This window comes from Dermacentor andersoni, chromosome 2 (assembly GCF_023375885.2).
Source record: "Dermacentor andersoni chromosome 2, qqDerAnde1_hic_scaffold, whole genome shotgun sequence".
Taxonomy (NCBI): domain Eukaryota; kingdom Metazoa; phylum Arthropoda; class Arachnida; order Ixodida; family Ixodidae; genus Dermacentor; species Dermacentor andersoni.
In genome coordinates, this window is record NC_092815.1 from 67,087,305 (window position 1) to 67,109,210 (window position 21,906).

Sequence of the window (21,906 nt, forward strand, 5' to 3'; positions counted from 1 at the left end):
AGCCAGTTCCACCCCCCACCCCCCTCTTCTCACAGCGCCATCACCCTAGCCCCTTATGCCCCGTACCACCCAACTTATTTGTCAGCTCTAGTTTGTTCTTTCTTCGGTTCCACTTTGTCTCCATTCGCTTCGGGGTTAGTGAAAGAAGAGACTTTGAAGAAATACAACAAAAGGGATCATTAAACGATCGACATCTGGAGACTGCGCCACTTGCTATCGAAGCTTTGATCAAACGACGTGAGAGCACAGCGAAGGAGGCATTGTTAACACAAATTGGCTGGTTACTTGGTGCGTTTTTTTTTTCTCTCTTTTCAGAATGTGTCATAGTAAAATCGCAAATGCACAAGAGACTCAGCAAAGTCGACACAACAAGCACTGGATTCCAACTGAGAGATTGGTTTTCAGTTGAAGTCTAACGATTATTGTGTATACTCCGCTCAGCTTTTCGGGCCTTTAACTCAGTCCTTTGAGCCTTTAGCACAAATAACTGAACACAAACGTTTGCACAAAATCAACATGCCAACCTTTCATACAATCGATTCAACTTCAGGAATGTTTCCCGAAAAAAACAGGGGGGGGGGGGGGGGGGGGTTTGTCATCCCACAGATGACAAACACTTTAGTCTTCTATGTTTTTAATTGCAACAATAACACATTCTGAGAAAGGAAAGCAGGCGATCAGAGCGAGCAGTTACGATCAACGGATAACAAACAAAAAGAGTGAAAGACGTTAGATTATGTTGCGGAAAAAATAGAACCCTTTAAGAAACACTTGAACTGGCTTTCCAGCTATGCTTCAATTCCCTACGCATAGCGGCAACCACACTCTTAAGGTCTCGACTGTGCACGCAATTTGTGCGCATATTGACGTACCTGTCTCTGCAATACACTGAAACGTTTTCACAGACTCAGGGAAGCGTTCGAAACGCTTAAATCTCGCCCCTGCGATGAATATTACTGCCATGTTTGGAAAATGCGGCTGTGCTAGAGAACCTAATTGCGCAGTGCTTTAGAAATAAAGTCTTAGCTGGCGTCGTTTCGCCCAGAAAACAAATTGGGAACTAAACCTCCGAGGAAAGTACACGAAGAAGAGAGGCTGAAGAAAAAATATAAGTGGGTAACTATGGGTAGGGATGAAAGTAGGGTATACGTGATCTTACTTGAAAAGGAAGACAAAAAGCCCGCAAGTTGGCAGAAAAGTAGAAACATAGGTGAAATCATCAAGGGAGGCTGAACCACGATGACAAAAGAAAAAAAATGATATAAAAAGAAATAAAGTGAAGCTGAGGGACGAAGCAGCGAAGCGGAGCTGCGATGAAAAGACAGTGTCGCCTGGCGTAGTGGGCTTTCTTTAGAGAAAGCCAGAGCGGTGCTGTGAGCCAGGAAGGCCTCGCAGCCTTGCAGTGAAGTGGCTGGAGAGGCAGTGCCATCAAAATGGAGCGGACAGGGCCGACGCAGAGAGGAGGAAATAAATGAATTGGCTCAGGGGTATCGGCACGAACTGCGGAACTAATGAACGAGCAGAGGCGAAGACGAAGTAAAGAAATGGAGGATAAAAGAAACGAGAAGAACGTTGCGAAAGCTGGAAGAAAACGTCCCATTGAAGCCAGTGGGCTGCAAGAAGAAAAAGAAAGAAAAATACATAGAGAAGCACGGTCTGAGGAAAGTATGTGGCGAGATGAGCAGATCAATGAAAGAGGTCAGAGGAGATGCACTGAAAAGAATGCGTAGGTTTACAACAGTGCGAAAGAAGCGAATAAAAAAGAAAGGAAAGGTTAGTAAACAAAGCACATGCACGTAAAAGGCTCGCCATAACAGCAGCGGCACTATAGCGATATAGAGGGCAAATGAGCTGAGTACTCAAAACGGAAAAAGCAGAGGAAAAGCCCATAAAAGGAGGGACAACGGTAATGCAGGGCGCGGTGCTCGCCCGCAATACCCAAACAAAACGCGATGTAAAAAAATAAAAAGAGCCGAGGACGACGCCGGAAGGAGGAGCGAGAGACGAAAGGACGACGGCGCGAAGGAGAAAGACGAAAAAGATGAACCAGCATGGAAAGGAGGGAAAGAGAGAGCTGCACTCCCCCTTCTCCTCCAGTCTCCTCCGCTCGCCCTCTCCTCTGCACCCTCGCGGCGCGCGAGGGCTAGGCTCCCTGGCTTGGCGGCCATTGGAAACAGCCGGCGTTGCGCCGAGAAGCTGCTGCTGGCAACCGTCGTCGCCGCCATGTGAGCGAGCAGCAACTGCGCTTGGGGGCCTCCTCCGCTTGCTCGGGGTTTCAGGCAGCGGCATGGAAGCGGATTCAACGTCCAGAGGTAAGATCTTCGAGTCTGCAGCCTCCGGTAGTGGTTTAGACCGGGGCTGTTGGACAACTATGCGGCGTTGTGTATCGAGCCCGCAAGCCGACCGACCGACGGAGGAGAAGCAAGTGGTAGCCACGATCGAGGGTGGAACGTCTTTCCGCTTCTACTCCTTCCTTCCTACCCTGCCGAAACAGTGTGCGTTTTGCCGCGCGTCACCCCCTGCACTTCCGTTCTCCCTTGGACAGCAGCCCGACTTCGTGGTGCAGTGCGCTCAGGAAACGACGGCAGGTTTCGTGTCTGTGCGTGTGTGAGGTCGGTGCAATGTGGTGCAGTTGCCTTGCGGCAGCGGTCGCGTCGAAATCCGCCCACTCCGCTGGCACGGTGCCTGAGCGGCTCTGAGTAAGCGCAGCGGCACACCGGACTCAGACCTGTGTTTCTTACAGGATGCAGCGATGGCATCTGTTACGCGCGATTTCAGATCGGGAAGAATGTGCGACATATACGTTGCCCGCAGGTGTAATTTTGAAAAATGTCGAACGGCCTTGGCTGATGCTGATTTTCGTTTTTAGTTATTTCCGCATAGCGGGGAGGAATAGCCGGAACCAATTCACGGCAACAACATAACTGGTTAATTAACTCGTTTAGAGACTTGTGATTAGTTCAAAATGTTGGTGAAATACGCCAAATCCCTGCTTGTGAGTTAGTTGGAAAACTGAGTATGCTCCACAACTGACCTCCTCATCACTGAGGCACGTGTGTCTCTCATTAGGCAGTGCATGTTCTTTTTTGTGCGACGCTGCGCTGGGATGCCTCCGCGCTGCTAGAGCTGCTCAGCGAGCCCTCTAATGGGCGGTCGCCGTAATGTGGCACAGATACTCGGGCACATCATCTTGAGCTGCGCAGCTGAAATGGCGGAGCGTTCTGTTTACGGAACGCCTACAGCTGGCATGAGGCCCTGTGATAATGAAACACGCAGAAGTTTTGCTCTTAAGCATTCGCATGCTTGCGTGGACCAGTAATCCATTCATGATGGAACTCTCCCTTCTGTTGTTTCGGAGTGTTTTAGAATGAAGATGGTAAAATATATGTATGCGTTAATATTTATTATTTCCTCACCGTTCAAATATGCCGTCACTAATGAAACTTCGCGTTGACATTATGTTATGTTTTCTTGGCAACGTAAGCTTTGTGCAGCTTTCACCCCCCACCACCACGGTGCAGTTTCTATTCGTTTTTACCACTGTTGTAAAACTTGCCAGAGTATTGATTCCAACTTCAATAAAAAGTGGTTCCATATTTTAATATGATGGACAAGAAGTGGAGTCACATTTGCTTAATGTCGTAAACGTGCCGCATGGTGCAAAATTTAAACAAACATTTAGCGTAATCGGTTTTAAAGTTGTGACTACAAAATTCATGCAGGTGTATAACTCACCTGCATGAATTCACCTGTTTTCTCACTAGCAAACTTACATATTTATTATTTGGTCTAATTAGACTCCTTCAATGTTAACTATTGCCAGCGGCAGCAAACAGCGAAATTTACGTCTCCCTTGCAAGAAAAGAAAGAACAAGTCTCTCCACCCACTTCCCGCATTTCCTTCAAACCCACTTGTTTCTATGTTGCATTTCGTAACGAATTACAGATTACATAAACCACGATATCTATTATCTCTAGGTGTGATATGCACGAATATATAGTAGTGGGCGCTAAAGCTATTAGGTTCGTGAGTAGCACATTTCTTCAAATTACTGTTTCCTTCTTAGCGTGAAAATTCTCGTCTCAGTACTTTCAAAATCTACCTGGATCATATGTTGTTTAGTATTTGTACGTTCATTTCATCCGGGCCAATGAACAGGAATTCGCTTATTTACATAAATGACATAAATGTTCCAGATGCTTCCTCTCACCATGCTCTGACCACATAGCCTCATTAAGGTAATTTCTACCGAGGGCGTCGAAATTTCGTCCTTGTTTTGCTATCGTGCCAAATGTTAGCATTTGCTCCAGAAGTGTACACTGTCTTTCGGTCTTCGCTAGGCGCGGTGCACTTGAGTAGACGTGTCGCCCACAAGCTCTGTCACTTATTAGTCAAGTTAGTCACAGTTAATGTAACGTTGGAAGGGTACATGGTCGCATTGAAGACACTAAAGTGGGCTTGTTGGTTACGAGTATTATGAAACAAGTCTAGACGAGACACAGCCAAATCCGATATGCATAGGAACGGCGTTTGTCTTTTGTAGCTCACTGTGTTCCTCGTAAAATTGCGCCGTAATACGTACCACGTTTCACAATGGACATAGTAGCATTTAAGCCAGTGTAACCTCAGCATTTATTTTACTTCGTGGGTCAAATGCACCTTAAACGACGTCTCATGCCGGATATCGTTGAAGTGTGCCTCCTAGATTTCATCACAGATTCAGGCTGCTATGTGGCTGATTGGATACTAACAAAACCTCTTCCTTAACATTGGACGGCCATGTGGCCTTGGAGTACACATTTTTACAAATGGCGAATCCGTCCTGCAATGTTTACTTCTCCTTGTTCCCGCTTTCCCAGCGACCTTCTACACGATTACGACGAGTCTCTCAATTAGTCATCCGAACATGTCTGTCTGCCAGCAGATGCAAGAGAGTCGACTGCTGTGTTTGGGTCGCCGAGAAAGCGCGTGTCTAAAGATAGCGAGAGGCCTCGGCCGCCTGCCTGCCTCTACTCTTAACAAGCACATAACTTCCCATGAAGCATGCGAAGAGACCGAGCACCTCCGGCTAGGGTGGGCCCGCACGAACCACCGTACGTGTAGTGACGATAGTCACTTTGTTCTGGTTACTACGGCAGCCCTGTCAGCCTTCTCCGGGTAGCGCTTCCCTTTGATGTTTCTTTCGCCTATCTGTGTCTTCCACCGTTCACAAAGCCCATACTCCTTTCGTTTCCATTCCTGGCCTCATCCACTTTTTCTTTCGCTTCGCTGCAGACAATTTTCACGGCGTTCCTTTTTGAAGGTTCAAGTTTCTGTGCATGTATATTATTTCATTCTTCCCAACATTAACCCCTACCTACGTCTCTCCTATTTCATCCTATTCAGTTAGAAGTTAGAAAACTTCCTGGGCGGGAGAGAAAAGACTCTCCAGTCCAGAAGCCGTTTGACTCCTTTTGTCGCTTTTTGCAGCACAAGGTAGCCAGGCGGTATTTACACTGTCTAAGCTCCCTGTCTGTCTCTCTTTTTTTTTCCTCACCATCTCTTCCTGGACTGGGGTAACACATAGAGAAAAATAAACGAAGGAAAGGAGCAAGTAATATTTTGTTGAACAGTAACAATAGCACTGAGAACACAGCGAGGTAAAGTACGTAATGACATCCATGATTGTATCCCATTTCAAGACCACCTATGTAGGTTTCCTCGAATTCCTTGCACGAATAGAGACCTTATAAGATTGGTTCAAACATTTCGCGCAGAGCATTCAGACTTCCTAAAATTTCTCTTACTAGTTGTATAAGAAATTAATGCATGAACTCTTCGATGTATGTATAGTGTAATTATTTTCTTAAATAATTTAGAAAAAACTAAGAAAGGAAACATTTCCTTTTTTTTTTTTGAGGGTATGTTCTTAAAAACAAACATATGCAATTATCAGCTTCTTCAAAACAAAATGTTAGGTGCACTCTAATTGCTTACTCACGCTTTCTTCTTCAATTAAAAGCAGAGCTACCACGTAGAAGTGATTGCGTAAAATTGGCATGTGAAAAGCAACATAAAAAAGTTACATTTTAGTATTGTAATTCCATAGTTACAATACTAAAAAGATGAAACTGAAGATCAACTTTAAGAAGAGTGAATCCTCCAAGAAAAGAATGACTTTTCTGGGTAGAATACTGGACGGAACCACCAAAAACACAAAGGAAAAGTCTGTGACACGCTTCACAAAGCTAGTCAAACCATATGACATCCGTTCACTCCGAGCATTTCTCGGCTTGGCCAGTCACCTTAGAGCATTTATAAAGGGTTATGTCTTGAAAACACGATGTTTGACAAGGATGACACAAAAGGACGTACCCTTCTGCTAGAAAGAGGAGTGTGAGGCGGCTTACAGACATCTGGTCCAAATGATCTCCTCTGATCCCGTTCTCTGCCTTCCCGACTTTACCCTTCCTTTCGAGCTTAGTACAGATGCTTCTCCTTATGGAACCGGAGCAGTCTTGTACCAGCGAGACTGCAGCCGAGCAAGAAATCAACTTCGTATAGCTGGCTACCACAGTAACACATTCACGAAAACAGAAGTACATTACACCACAACAGATAAAAAAGCACTAGCTGTTTTGAAAGCCATTCGATATTTTCGTTCCTACTTGGAAGGCGCGCATTTCAATCACGAAGCACTTACGTTTATCTTGAAAATTGCAGAGCCTAAGGGTAAGATCGAACACTGGATAGGTGAACTTCAGCAGTGTACTTCGAAGTCGACCGCCGTCCGGGTGCTTCAATGAAAGATAGTGACGCCCTATCCAGCTTGGCGGTCATGCAAAAGGAAGCTGATCAGCAAACAATGAACGTCGCCTAAATATGGCAGGGAACCGAAGTTTTGCAGCCCACTGAGAAGGGAAGAATTGCAGTGCTTCCAACGTTGGTACCACAAGCTTTAGATATGTATCATAACAGCCCTCGTTCAGTCGGTCATGATGGTTTTGGAGAACATACATGAAGCTTACAAAACTATTTACATGGCCAAAAATGAAAGAAGACACCAATAGATATGTACAATCAGGTCACGAGTGTCAAATAAATAAAGCGAAGTTTATGCAACCTATTCCGCAAGTGCCCTTGCCTAGCTACTCGAAAACACCATTTGAAGTTGTGCACTTGGACTTCGCTGAGCTCTGGAAAAAATCCGAAGGTGTCAAGAAAACCCAAGCGTTAGTGGTATGTATTGGCGAGTGCACCAGGATGGTGACTGCGAAACCGGGAGGAGAGGACGCTAACAGCGTTATTGCTTTCATGACCCGAAAAATGCTTCAGAATGTAAAAGTAATGGTATACGACAACGGGCCAGCATTTAGGAGCCGTCGACTGCAAGTGCGGGCGGAACAGCGCGGAATCGTGCTGAGGTTCGCCGCACCGTATCATCCAGCAGTTAACGGCTTGGCTGAGAGAGCCATTCGTGATATGAAGCAGTACATGGGCATGTATCCGGCATTTCCAGGTGGATGGAAATGTTTCCTCGAGGCTGCGGTATCCCATCACAACCGATTCTACACAACGGGCCTAGGATGTACGCCAATGTTCGCTGCTACTTGGAAGCCTACATATCTTCCAGCTGACACGCCATTTGAAATGGACAAGAAGGTATGGCTTACGGAAGCCAAGAGAAATAAGAAAAGCCAAGTGAAGTGCCGCGCAAAAATCAAGCGAAACTTCGAAAATATGCAAAACCCTATGCTACCTGAACTGCTGGTGGGGCACCGGGTGCTGGTGAGAAAAGGGCTCCCCGGGTCAAACTTGATACACAAGGGACCATATCGGGTCGTGAAAACGGCTAGCCAACAGGGACAGCTAAAGACTGTTTGGTACATAGGCCCGAATGACGCTGTAGAGTCAGCCTCCATAGCCAACGTATCAAGTATCATGCCAGGACGGATGAAAGCAATGTTGGGGGCAGTGAAGCGACCTGACGAAGAAGATGGAAACAGAAATTAGTCACTTCGTTATTTTTCCCCTTTGCCGCTTCCTTTTCTGTTTCCATCTTCTTCTTCGTCAGGTCGCTCCAATTATTACTAACCATGTAAGTATGACTGACAGTTTTAAAAAGAGCATTCCAAGCTGTAATCATCTCGAGTTTGAAAATAGACTTTAATATTATTACGATAAACAAGTTCCTGAGATTCCTCCCCTTCCTTCGCTTTCTTCTCCTTCTCTGTGTTCTTCCTCTTGATCTTTTCTCTTTTATATATATATCTTGTTAGTGAGAAAGAACTTGCGCAGTCAGACGTGTCAAATTTGCTCCTTTATCAATGTTTCACCATGTTAGCTTCATTTCGCAATAGCGGCTGTCCCGCATTGAATAACTGGCAATCACTCTCGAGGTTTTTCCCAAAACGTTCACTATACTGCGATTCCTTACATGTTGTAAAAATGAGGGCGAAAGAGGCTTCAATTCGTTCCGAAAGACTTGTCGCTTGCGTACCGTTCGCTGTTCAAGCAATACAGAGAGCACTTTGAACAGCTCTTGTGCTTCTGTCAATAGAACGCCCACATGAGAGATTCTGAGATGGAAGTTGCCAGTAGCTGTCAGCGTCTCGTGCTCACATTCAAAGTCGTCCAGCTTGTGCGATTACGGATCCGTATGTTTGGAGAAGACAACGAAGCAAACAACACGCGGGTCAATCGGTACATCTACCAATCCTAGCTTAGGCTCCGTAATCAACTCAGCGACTGCGGAATATATCGTGTGCTTTCATGCTATATATATACTTCATCCGTCTCGGTGCAGAGAAAGTTCTTAAAATTTCTTATGTCGAGTCTCCAGTTCCTCGTGAGTGTAGCGCAGCCATTCTCTACCGATAAACAACTTGTTGAAGTTGTAATATCCATGACGTCGCACCGTGCTGTTGCGGGAACATTACGTTGGCGTCGTCATTAGTATTGTTCTTGTATCTTTTCCTGTTACACTCACATTGATTAAAGTGGCCATTTTGTTATTGCACCAGCGTACTTTACAGATATAGCTTGACTTAATATTTCTCTTTAGCGTCCCTTTAACGTGTGTGACGATGTAATTCTGCAGAACGCCAGCAGTAGGATCGGCACTGGCAATAAAGCGACAACTTAGCTTGTCCTGGTCGATGTAGCAAACTTTCCCGTTAGTAAATTCCCTCCCGACTTTCATCTCTCTTCGGAAACAGCCGAAGGCAGAGTGGATGAAATTCGTCGCATTCCAGGACCATCCGCCCTGTGACGTATGTTTCCGCCTCCGGCGTAAAGAAAGAGTTTCATTAGTATAGCGTGCCCTACCTGTGCTGCAAGGCCGTCAAATCGCCAGTCTTCCTTATTCGTGTCATTCATGTCAAGTTCAAATATAGCGAAATGAGTAAAGAAAGGTAGCCGCGTGCGCAAATTCTCGCTGCTACCCGTTTGTTGTTATTGTTCTCTTCTATAATTTTCTTTCCATCAGTGCCCTTCAGAAAAAAGCTGCTAAATTAATTACCTACTTCGTTCCACGTGTACATTTAAACATAGTAAAAAGGCAAGTAACTGCGAAGGACAAGAATGCGCACTACAAATTAGTGTTCTCCTTTCACCTCTGCCTCCCTCCATTCGTGTTTCGTTTTCGCCGAGCCAGAGCGGCATTTCTTAAAGCTTCTTCAGTGATTCTCTTTGCGTCTGCGCTTGAAATTTGTGGACGGTGCCACTGCTGTCTCATCTTTCTTTATTACGCGTTAGGGAAAGATGGGCCATTCGCGACAAAATGTATGCAATGTTGTGAAGATAAGGTTTCAAGACGAAATATGACACTAACTCCTCCAGCGATTGTGGCTTTGTACGAGTCTGTTACGTTTTCTGTTCAATAGCGCAATGGAAAGGTAGTGACAACGGGAACTCGGAAGCACGTATTACGGTCAAGCTAAAAGCAAATAAAAGTAGGGTCTTGGAAACGTGTACTTAACAGTTCTCTAGCGCATTCTAATTTGTCCTGCTGCGTGTGTACTGTTGATCTGTGTAGTGTGCGATGTTATAGTTTTGCCAATATGTGCTATTCTAGTTATTCCAGTAAACCCACTCGTATATTTGCATCTCTCGTATGCACTTATGATGCCTAATTCTCTGTCACATATATGTGATAGAAAGTGAGAGAGGCAGAAGGCTAGTTTCATGGGAATGTCAATAAAGAAGAAGAAGAAACTTTATCGAAGAATAGTCCGGCAGTTCTTGCTGTGGTGGCCTCAGGTGGCGGCTCGAAGTCCTTGGACTCGGGTGGCATCTTCGGCTTGTCAATAAAAAGATACGTCACATTACGGACTGAGTCACCGATATAGATAAACGGGCACTTCATTTTGTTAACGCTAGAGGCTCCCTCCCCCTGCCTCTCTTTCTCTCTCTCTCTCTCTCTCTCACACACACACACACACACACACACACACACACACACACGCACGCTCACTTTTTTTACTTTGTGACACGAAACAAGCGTCGCACCTGCCGTGGTTGTTTAGTGGCTTTGGTGTTGCGCTGCGAAGTATGAGGTAGCGGGATCAAATCCCGGTCACTGCGGCCGCATTTCGATGGGGGCGAAATGCAAAAAACGCCCGTGTACTTTAATTTAGGTGCCCGGCAAAGAGCCCCAGGTGGTCAAAATTGACCCGGAGTCCCCCACTACGGCGTGCTCCATAATCAGATCGTGGTTCTGGCACGTAAAACCCCATTATTTAGTTTTAATTTTTAAGCAAGCCTCGCAACGCTCGAGCTTGGCGGTGGGTTACAAGAAGCTGCTCTCGCGTCCGTCTAGAGGCGCGATATTTCCTACGCCTGGCGCGCATAGCACGAGCATCGCACAACCTTGGTGCCCGCTGGCGTACGCGAGACGCGGCGTATCTGGCCTTATTTCTCGGAGCGGCTCTTACCCTCTCCGCTCGTCATTCTGGCACCATTCCGATTGCGTCTCGTTGACGACACCGGAAGGGGTGAGCTGGGCCGGGGTGTGGACGGCGTAGTGTTCGGGGTGTACGAGGGAGACTCGTCCGGAAATAGTTCACCTCCCGACGGCGGCGATGCAGCCGCGTCGTCGGATATATCATAATTGCCTCTACGCGCGTGTACGTCTTGCTCAGAGGAGGCGTCAGATCGGCGCACTATTTAAGGAGGCGTGGTAGGCACCGTCAAGGGAGAGGGAAGGACATGTATACAAACATACCAACGCTGACAGTTAGAGATTAGCCAGACGATGGCGTACCGTTGGAAAATAGCGCTTCTTCCTGTGAGGCACGTGCCACGGTTTGTGCATTCTTGTTGCTTGCGCTATATACATTTCAAGCGACAGAACCACGCAACCATTTATTTGTTTATAGAGCGTGAAAGGTTATATGCACTATAACTGCCCTGGTAACGCGATTTTTCAGATTAGGCACTTACACACGCGGCGCACACCACACCCCCTGGGGGTATGTGTGTCGTCCTTCATAGTCATCCTGATTTTGGTGCGCTGTTATAAATCGAAACATCAAAAATATTTGGGAATGAAAGGCAGTTGACTTCCTTTCCTCCACATTGTGTTCAGTAGTAAATGCTCCAGATATATATACACACACACACACACACACACACACATATATATATATATATATATATATATGATGTGTGTGTGTGTTTGTGTGTCCCTCCATTATCTCGTTTTGCCCTGTATGTCTTGGTCTTGCAGACGTAATACCACTCTTTGTGGCAGTTTCTCTTCTTTAATTCGAAACTTTGCCCTGTGGCATAATACAGGCGAAGCGTGTTATGTGTATGTACACGTATAGAACTTGTTATGCTCAGTCAAGTCCAGCAGGAATTTATGGAGTGAACCATAGATCCATAGATGGTACTTAGGTGGGTGGCATGGGTGTAGCGCCACTTTCGACAGGTAATGGCGCCTTCACGAGTGCGCTCTGGGGCAATTTCACAAGAGGTGCGGTCGACCTGCGAGAGCAGCTGGGGGAGGGCAGAAGAAACCGGTAGCGTCAAAGGCTGGCCGACTGTCCGTAGCCCACAGACGGGTTACAGCTGGTGTCAATGCAGCGACGACGGCGATTCTTCTTAATGCAACCTACTTGCGCCAGAAGAGACCGGGCGGGAGGTCTAATCCACGTGCTTAGTTGTCGGCAGTTGACAGCTAGCCCTTTGCTCTCACTTATTTGTGATAAGGTAGCCATACATATACATCACACACACACACACACACACACACACACACACACACACACACACACACACACACACACACACACACACACACACACACACACACACACACACACACACACACACACACACACATACACACACACATATATATATATATATTGGCTCGCAAACAAAGCAATAAGAACGACAATGACTTGGTTAACGTGCAACTCGTATTCCTGTTATTATTTCCTTTTTGAGCATCTGCTCGCCTCCTATCCGCCAACATGTACCATGTGAAAGGGCGAAAGGTGTTGAGTCTTATTGTGATGAGAATGACGCACAGTTTTCTATCATTTTCAGTAAGGTAGGGTAGGTCCGCTGTTGCTCACTTGTTCATGGTGATAATTCCCAGAAAGCTTGCCGCTTTGACGCTTTGCGTCAGTCTCAGGTGCTTTGGCGAGTTCTTTTTCCGTCTGCTCCAGAAGTGCCGGCAGCATGCGCTGTACGTTTCCCGGCTCGTAAGAGCGGGAGACAATGCTTTCTCGTCACACTTGCGTGGACAGGCGTTCTGCAAGCATGCAAGCAGATGGTGTGAGCTCTGCAGTCGTATAAATTCCATGCTTTCTCAACCCACCCGCCATTGTCCTTTCTACGTAGGTTGCGAAAAGAGAGAGTAGAGAAAGTTGTTCGTTTTTTTTATCTGATTCTTTCTTATTTTTCTTTTTCGAAGCACACGAGGTTAGGATGGGCCATGCGTTTCGTTCGCGCTGTAGCCATCTGTCCGAGACGGAATCCTACGTTGTTTTTAGGGGAGGGATAGCGAAATTATTATGTAAACACGCTTTCGTGGTCAGGCACAACACATCATGTACGCCATCTTTAAGAGTCACTTACAGGTGACTTGCTTAGGACGTGTCAGCGCGGCTTAACGAGCTGTCTTGTCAAGTGGCGCCAATTTACAACAGAGCAAAACACGGTCACCTCTGAAAGAATCAGTGCCCTTCCACTCTCTGATGAAGGATGACCAGCGAAGCTGTGTGTATGTGAGCACCTTAACGCCTGCTTCACCTCCGCCGCGGGTCGGTCAGACATTTCACTATTTTCGGGATCGGCCCACGGGTAGGGTGTGCTTCACGCCTGCTTCACCTCCACCGCGGCTCGGCCCGGCATTTCACTATCTTCTGTATCGGCCCACGTATGGGGAGTAATTAACGCCTGCGTTACCTCCGCCGCGAGTCGGCCCGGCATTGCACTATCTTGGGGATCGGCCCACGTATGGGCAGTTTTGTGTCTACACACGAACACGATCCTGGGGGAACTAGCCCATAACAGCTTCGCTGTGAAAAAAAATATGAAAAGCGCAAATGTCACTGTACATTCACGACAAGCAAGTCGTAATCTCATCGACATCTTTTTACGAAAATACAATAATAAGTGTGTGCAGGCAGAAACATGGTTCAAGTCTGTTCTTGTGCTAATCACATTCAAGCGCTGCCAGTCGAAACCAGGATGCTCAAAATAAAGAGTGAGTGAGTGAGTGAGTGAGTGAGTGAGTGAGTGAGTGAGTGAGTGAGTGAGTGAGTGAGTGAGTGAGTGAGTGAGTGAGTGAGTGAGTGAGTGAGTGAGTGAGTGAGTGAGTGAGTGAGTGAGTGAGTGAGTGAGTGAGTGAGTGAGTGAGTGAGTGAGTGAGTGAGTGAGTGAGTGAGTGAGTGAGTGAGTGAGTGAGTGAGTGAAACAACTTTATTCGGTCCACAATAGACGCGAGTAAACTCAACGTCACCTGGCTAGGCCCACTTGGGGACCATCAGGTCAAACCTGACGGCCCTCTCGCGGGCCCTCAGGACTGCCAGGATTTAAGTGGTGAAAAAAATGTTTAGATGTAGTGCTTCTTTGATTGCCTAAAGTCACTTTTGCTTTCCGACTAGCACTAGTGTTTTCGTTTGAACACCCGGGAAGATCTCAGCGGCCCTAAGTGGTGTTCCTTTCTTTCCATCTACCGCTCCTCGAAAGCCGTGCGTTGAATGCCACGCAGTCGCGTACGGTCGACCGTGGGAGAGCGATATATGCGTCCAGCCTCCTGTGGTAGCCCACACGCCGCGTCGGTCTGCTGCGGTCAAGTGATCGATGGCCATCCACTTGTCACGCGCCAAGGAGGGCGCCCGCCGCCACGTAGCCGCTCTTCGCAAGCGCGACAATATTTGGGCAAGCACAGTTCATCTAAATGTATGTCGGTGCATGTGTGTGTGTGTGTGTGTGTGTGTGTGTGTGTGTGTGTGTGTGTGTGTGTGTGTGTGTGTGTGTGTGTGTGCGTGTGTGTGTGTGTGTGTGTGTGTGTGTGTGTGTGTGTGTGTGTGTGTGTGTGTGTGTGTGTGTGTGTGTGTGTGTGTGTGTGTGTGTGTGTGTGTGTGTGTGTGTGTGTGTGTGTGTGTGTGTGTGTGTGTGGTGTGTTAGAAAGAACAGGGAGAAAACTTTTGTCTCAGTACTACTTACTTTTTATTCTTTTTGTCATATTCATGTCGCACTTCAAGCATAACTGGTTGTCCTAACCGCAATTCTTTTATAGTGTGCCTATTCTAAGAGTGTTACCGAACATAATAAATTTCTGTTGTTTTGGTCTCTCCTGTTATTTTTGCCTCCTTTCGTTCTTCCTTCTCAAGCGTTCCGCAAACTTGCGAAGCCTTCCTAGTGCAAAAGAATGCGTGGGCGAATAAAGTGTTTTTCACCACAAATTAACGTTTATGCCAGCATGCCGCTTATCTAACGACAGCCCGTGCATAGCACACTCGCGGAAGGCGTTCTTGGGAACATATTGTGCGCGGAAGAAGGTGACAACGAGCTCTGTCATGCGCGTCGCTGAACCGTTGTCCCGCCTGGAGACAGCCAGCTCAGCAGCGGTAGCTATGCCACAATGCACCCCTCCCCGCCGTCCCAGGCCGGCGCGTTGCTCGTGACGTCAACTAGTTTGCGCCGTCGCCATGGCTACGAAAGTCGGCCGGCTTTTGTCTCCTCGTTGCTCCCTTCTCGTTGCATTTCTCGCTTGCTCTTTTGTTTTTCGTTTGTCTTGCGCGGAGCGCAGCTGATCGTCAACCTTTCGGGCATCACTCCTCTTTTCTGTCCGCGCCTGTACTCTTCGCATGCGTACGTTCTCTCGCATCTGTCTTGCTTCACCGCGTGCGGAGTTCGTTGTAGCGTACCTTTATTTTGATTTCTTTTTATTATTGTTCTTGCGGCGCGCTTTGTTTCAGCGTTCTCCGGCGTGCGCTGTCAACCGGCGTGATATATCCCAGACGACGCTGCATGCGCGGACGGTGTCGCGTACGCTGTTCTCGCTTCTTAGCAAGTTCTCGCAAGGCCGCCGCAGCGTGCGACAATTTTTGCGACGTCCGGCCTCGGTACGGTGCCGCCGGTGCGGTGGGCGGAGACCGCCTAACGTCGGCCGGGCACTCCGAGTAATGAAGACTAACAGCGAGCGGAGTTGACGGGGAAGGCCCGCTCTGATTGAAAATAACGATCATCTCCCATGAAGAACGGAAGTGATTGATTAGGGTGACCAAAGAACGAGATTTGCGCGATTATTTATTTCTTCGTCCGCCCTTTTGCCCTCACTTCTTGTCTGCGGAAGCAGGCCGCATAATAACAGCGGAAAAGGGAACGCACTTATGGAATCGCAGAAGATGATTATACGGCGTATAATTTCTCCCTGTGGACTAAGTTGTGCACGGGGGCGTGTATGATCTCACATGTTTGTCACAATAGATAAAGGGCTTTTGATAATCACGTGACGGCCTCTGGCTCCCACAACTTGCACGTACGTGTGAGATGGGATGATTGAGCCGAGCAGCTGCAACAAGATCTGTAATCGACATTGACACTGTCGAAAGCAGGCTCATGTCTCCTCCTCTTCGTTCGAGGGCGCCTATGAGTAGACGGTTGTACCATGCGTTCTTCGCACTCTCAAGCAGCGCGTGCCACGAATGCGAATTCAAGCTGTTCAAATGTGTGCTTATGGTTTGCAGGACCTTGCCGCCATGAGGCTGAAACTGAATGTTCCGCTCCCGGAAGAAAAATGTCTCCTGCGCAGGTGAGTTTCACGGCACGTAACGTCTAGCTTAGACTACGCGTTGCGGTAACTCGCCTCATAAGCTCGGCTTCTGAGGTACAATGAGTTGGTTTAAAATGGCTGGTTCAGCCGTCTCCCTGAGAGCACCTAGACATTTGACAAATGTGTTGCGATAAGTTGAAACTCGGATATGTTGGGCCTTCGCTAGTAGTTTATGACTAATCTGAAAACTGATCTTATAATGTATGTCAAACAGACTTGGCGAAATCTGCCAGAGAGAGAGGGAGAGAGAAAGGCAAAGGAAAGACAGGGAGGTTAACCAGAGATTATCTCCGGTTGGCTACCCTGTACTGGGGGAGGGGCAAGGGGATGCGATAGGTGAGAGAGAGAAGGATTAAAAAAAACTACACACACACACACGTACACACAAACTGTTTCTGTGGGCACTGTCACGTAGCCCGCAAAGGCGTTCCTAGTGTTATGCAGTGCACCGTACAATCCTGTCTGCCAGAGGTGTTCAACACAAGCGTGGAGGTAGTTATTATGTTACACGGTAGCATTGTACTCTTGCGTACATTGTAACGCTTGAACGCCTGTTCAATATCACTTTGTTTTCGTTGGTGTGTTCGTTGCGACATTTGTGTGCAATATTAAAACGACACTATCGTAACTGCTAACGCAGTTGTATCTGTCAGAAAACCAACATCGAGCGGGTGATAGCAAGGTAACGGTTCTGGTGAGGACACACACAGTTCTTCTTTTTTTTTCGTTCTGAGGGGCAAGAAGGAAGAGGGCCTTCACTTCTAGGATATGGGTTTCTTTGTCTTATAAAATTATTTTTGTAATGCAAACTGTATCTCATTCCTTGCCATTCTTTTGACAGCCGCCACGTCAGCCCCGGATATGAAGACCGACTGAGGTCCTACAGAGGTCTGTCAGAGCGCAAGTCCCCACCAAAAAACTTCTTGTGAGTAGTTGGAGAGAGTTTACTAAGCGTTTGTCAGAACCTATAAGGTTATGCGTCAGTGAATCATGAAGATATTTGTTACAAAGTCAAACTTCGGCATACTGAACCTGGCTACATTCGATGTAGCCACATCTTGAATAAAGTTACAACAGTTATATGCACTCACATCGAACTCTCGACTCTGTCAATTATAAGTGAAAACGGAAATTTTGTAACTTTATTGCATCGTTGGCGGTTTGACAAAGGATATAAGCGGTGCTTTTTAAATGCATGATTGAATTGAATTCCGGAGTTTGACGTGCCAAAACCATGATTTGATTTCAAGGCACGCCGTGGCGGGGGACTCCGGATTAATTTTGACCACCACGGGATCTTTAACGTGCCCCCAATGCATGGCACACGGGCGTTTTTGCATTTCCCCCCATCGAAATGTGGAGCCGCCGCGGCCGGGATTTGATCCCGCAAGACCAATATATGCAGATTACAACGCGTAATTAGTCAGAAGTGCCCTTGCATCCGCGCGGACGACATGTTTACCATGACATTTTTACCATGACAACTGATCATACGTTTGTCATACGCCCTTAGGTTTGTCATAGTATGTAGCGATTCTATTAGTGTTCTTAGTCACTCTTCAGTGTATTTCGGCGCTTTTAGTGCTTCCCTTTTTTGCTTGCTCTGCTACGACAGAGTAGCCCGCACCATCTAGAGGCGTCAGAAGGTAACTGCCTATTTTGTTCATTTGTCACATAACGCGAAATTTCGATCAGGCACCGTCCGTACAGGTTTGTTGATAAATTAGCGAAAGTTGCGAGCGAACTACCTCTTTCTTCGCTATCTCCTTTCTTCGTCTAATCCCTCGCCCCCTTTACTCCGTTCAGCGTAGTGAACCGGATATCTGTCTGGTTAACCTCCCTGCCTTTCATTCTCTCTCTCTCTCTCTTTCTCTAGGCAACGTTGAACAGGGGGCGCTTTCTCGTGCTGATGCGTTCATTCAGAGCCACCTTTCGTGGTCAGAACACGGACAAATCAACACAGAATAACATTGGATGAACCAAATGCAGCTGTTTATACCCGCCACTCCCAAGCAATATCGTGCGTTGTTTTGTCGCCTAAAGCTCCAAGCACCGTTTACATGCAGCTGAAGATTACTGCAATTCGCGGTTATATAGTTCCATCACGCAACAGTGGTAACTCCTTTGTTTGACGAGCTGTGCTGGGCACTTTTCTCTCAACACTGCTCACACGTGCACAACGGTAGTTATTTCTCTATGTCAAAGTTGCAACTGTAAAAAATATGGTTCGTTAGGTTAATCCGGCATTTTTCCTTCAGATTCCGAACCTCAGCATGGCCTCCGGAGCGCAGCGCCGCCTGCGACCTGGGATCGCCGGACGCCGAAAGCATCCGTGCCATGTCCCTCTCGTCATCTGAGCCGGAGGACAGGGACCTCTCGGACCAGGACAACGACGAGGAAGAGTTCGAGGACACCTGTCCGCTTCTGGCCGCCGCCAAGGCCAGCATACTGGCCGGTGACGATTACGGCTCGGGCTCAGAAAACTCTTCGGCCGCGTCGTCCTCTTCGGACGAAGAAGAGTCATTCGAGGAGAGCGGCGTCACCGAGATGAGCGATCAGACGATTCTGAACAAGAGAATCGAACCCAACAACAACTTCATCGACTCGGTGCTTCTGGGAAGTGCGGACACTCAGTATATCAGCGGCCACGACGAAGTGGCCACGCGTTTCGTCACGGCGGAACCCGTCACCGCGCTCATGGCCAATGTGCTGTCGCTGAACGTGGGCTCTTCGCCGACGTCCGCCGACTACAATGACTTCAGTCCCATGAGCGAAGGGAGCAGCACGGCCTCTCTGGCGTCGTCGCTGACGTCGTCGTTCATGACCGGAATGGCATCGATGACGTCTTCGACCATGTCTGTGGACTTGGTGAGCAACGCGAACCTCTTCAGGGACGTCGCTTGGAAGCCCGAAGAGGGCTTTGTGATGGACAAGCTGAAGAAGACGGACGCCAACGTGCGTGAACGCGCGGCCGTGGAGGAATTCGCCGACCTGAACATGGTCGACAGTGGGGACCCGTTCTGCTCGGAAGAACTGACACCGGAGGCTGACGAGTTCTCCAGCCGAAGCGTCAGGAAACCGTACCGCGAAGAAGACATCAGACTTCTGCCGGACCTGCTGCCTCCTCTGAGGATACTGGAGGAGCGTGAAAATGCGCTGAACTCGGCAGCAGTCACCAAGGCCGAGATCGATCAGCAGAACGCGTCTCGGCGCAAGCACCTCCTGGAAGGCGGTGGTGGCGCCGATAAGCTTCCCTCTTACTGCACAGCGCCAGACGAGGACCCCTTGCTTTCGGACGACGTGTCGAGGTAAGTCTCCATGCAGATGTTAAACACATTTTAAAATTTTACCTAACTATACTACGCCAAAAAAGGAGCTGCGCGGGCTTTCACGAATCATCACAGTCTGTGATATACATCAGAGAACTGTCGCTACGTCGACGACATCAGCAGTGGATTGTCTCTGCTTCTATTAATCTTTTCCTCCCTTTACCCCATTGCAGGGTAGTCTACCAAACTAAGTCCTGGTTAACTTCGCTGCCTTTCATTTATCCTTCTCTTCTTTCTCGCAAATCATCGCTCCTTCTTAGCAAATACTGCTCAGGAGAAACAGTTACGATACGTACAAACACCACGTTCTCGTCTTATGTTTTCTTTTTACTTCAAGCAATTTAATTTATAGTATATAAAATTTACTCAAGTCACGTCACTGCAGAAGAATCGTCTGCCCTGGCGGACACCAAATGCAAGAAAAATTGCAGCAATCTATGCACTAATTAAACTAACCACGTTAATAACGTCTTGGTTACAAACAATACGGGTCATACTGAACGAAGATCTGGATCCGAGCTAGTTGGTACGGCATCATTTTCCTTAAGGCAGATCAAGCGCACAAAGACATGGACGGCGAAAGGAAGACATGCGGCAGATGTTCAAATTGGAAAGTTGAAGGGAATCGCCGCAAAGTTCTAGCTACTGGTTTCAACATTTAGAACTTGCATCATGCACACTGAAATAACCGGCGTCAAATTATTCGTCCACTGCATCTGATTACGCATGCGGCACTGCAGAGCGGGTTCTCCGTCTAACCCCTGTGTGACGTAAAAGTTGTGGCGTAAAATAAAGCCACCGCACTTCCCTCTTTCCACGAGTTGATTCCGATTTGACGTAGTCACTTCAGCAGTAGGGGCTCGACAGAGTGCTTTATCACGTGGTGTGGCGAAGCTTCTCCGTGGGCGAAGCTTTGTTTTACTCCACTCTGCAACGTCACAGGGGGGCTGTGCCGCGAGTTATTCAATGGATAATTTGACACCAGTTATTTAGGTCTGCATGAGCATATTGCAACGTATAAAAACTGAACTAAACTTCTATGGCGATTATATTCGACTTTTCAATATAAGCATTTGCGGTGATGTTTGTAATTAGGCAGGTAATTAGTGTAATTTAAAAAATGTCATTTGATTGCTTTGATTGTTCTTGCCAATGATTTACACAGATAATTTATCTGTAGTGACGTGCAAGAGGCTATTATGTCCGTTGGAGATAGTTTCTAGGTGGAGGAAACCATAATAGTCTTGTATGGCGAAATCGATCCGGAGACCTTTCTTTAAAAGACCTTTATCGTTCTTAAGTTGCTGTGAGGGCTATAGGCTTTGTCGCCACTGGCTCAGGAGCTTGACAGCTTTACGTTCGCGTATCTTCTAGAGCGCCATGTATTGTGCTCAAGTTCTCCCGCGCACGTAGTGGGGACGAAGAACTGGACTTTTGAAATTTCCCATGACGCCTTATGGTTACGTACCCAGCTCTATTGTAATTCATTGGGCTCCGGCATTCATTCTCAACTGCAATGGAGTATCAAAACACAAGCGATTCAAACTTCTCTATTCCTGGCCGCTCAGTTGACGATGCTTTCTCCGGAGCTCCCGAGTCGAACGCCCGTTTCCATTTTTCTCTACTGTAAGCAAGTTTTCGCTGGGTTTCATTCTTCGCTCTGCTCTTACATCCGTAGTAGCTTTTCGTACTCGACGTGATTTAAAAACCGTATATGTGTTATCTAGAAAGGCACCAGGCTTTGTATGAAGCAGGAAGAGAGCGGAGAAATCAAACCTGAACGTAATGGCGGTTTGAAAAAAAAAAACGGTAATGCGGATATGCCAAGCCTTCCTTCATAAGTAACATGGCGTCGACTACAGCCGAATACATTGACCTGCCGCATTATCCGAGCGCAAAAAAAAAATTGAAAAGAAGGTTGACACGATACGATGTCAGAGACAAAGCGACCAACATAAACACAAAGCGCGAAGGCGAAACTTGGAGCACCCACATCACGCTTTCCAGGTTCCATATTCGCAAAAAGGTTCTCACGCTAAAAACTTTCGTAAGAACAGATGCCAGATATTAGTAATGGCGAAACATTTACTAACAAGGCAGCCAACCGATGGCAAAAAACACTTACGAACGAAAAGCTTTGTAAACTTGATCCTGCGTCCTTTTCAGACCATCGATGTGTGATGTACCGGCTAGTATACCTGTGCAGATTTCGTATACAATGGTACACTCGCTGCAGTAAATACCGTGTAAGGAAAAAAAAAGCACACACAGCAGAGACTTTTCGCGATGCAGCAACACTG

At 47.3% G+C, this 21,906-nt stretch overlaps 1 protein-coding gene across 3 annotated transcripts in view; it reads left to right on the forward strand.

Annotated features, from left to right (window-relative positions):
• Schip1 (Schwannomin interacting protein 1) overlaps positions 1-21,906 on the forward strand; it is a 131,764-nt gene that overhangs the window by 63,799 nt on the left and 46,059 nt on the right. For 2 of the 3 annotated variants that reach the window (XM_050189126.3, XM_050189128.3), the window contains 3 exons: positions 16,192-16,256; positions 17,119-17,202; positions 18,536-19,585. In XM_050189126.3, coding sequence (XP_050045083.1) covers positions 16,192-16,256; positions 17,119-17,202; positions 18,536-19,585 — 1,199 coding nt within the window. Of the gene's footprint in view, positions 1-612; positions 2,313-16,191; positions 16,257-17,118; positions 17,203-18,535; positions 19,586-21,906 lie in introns of those variants that run through there. The other variant, XM_050189127.3, reaches the window with a different exon arrangement.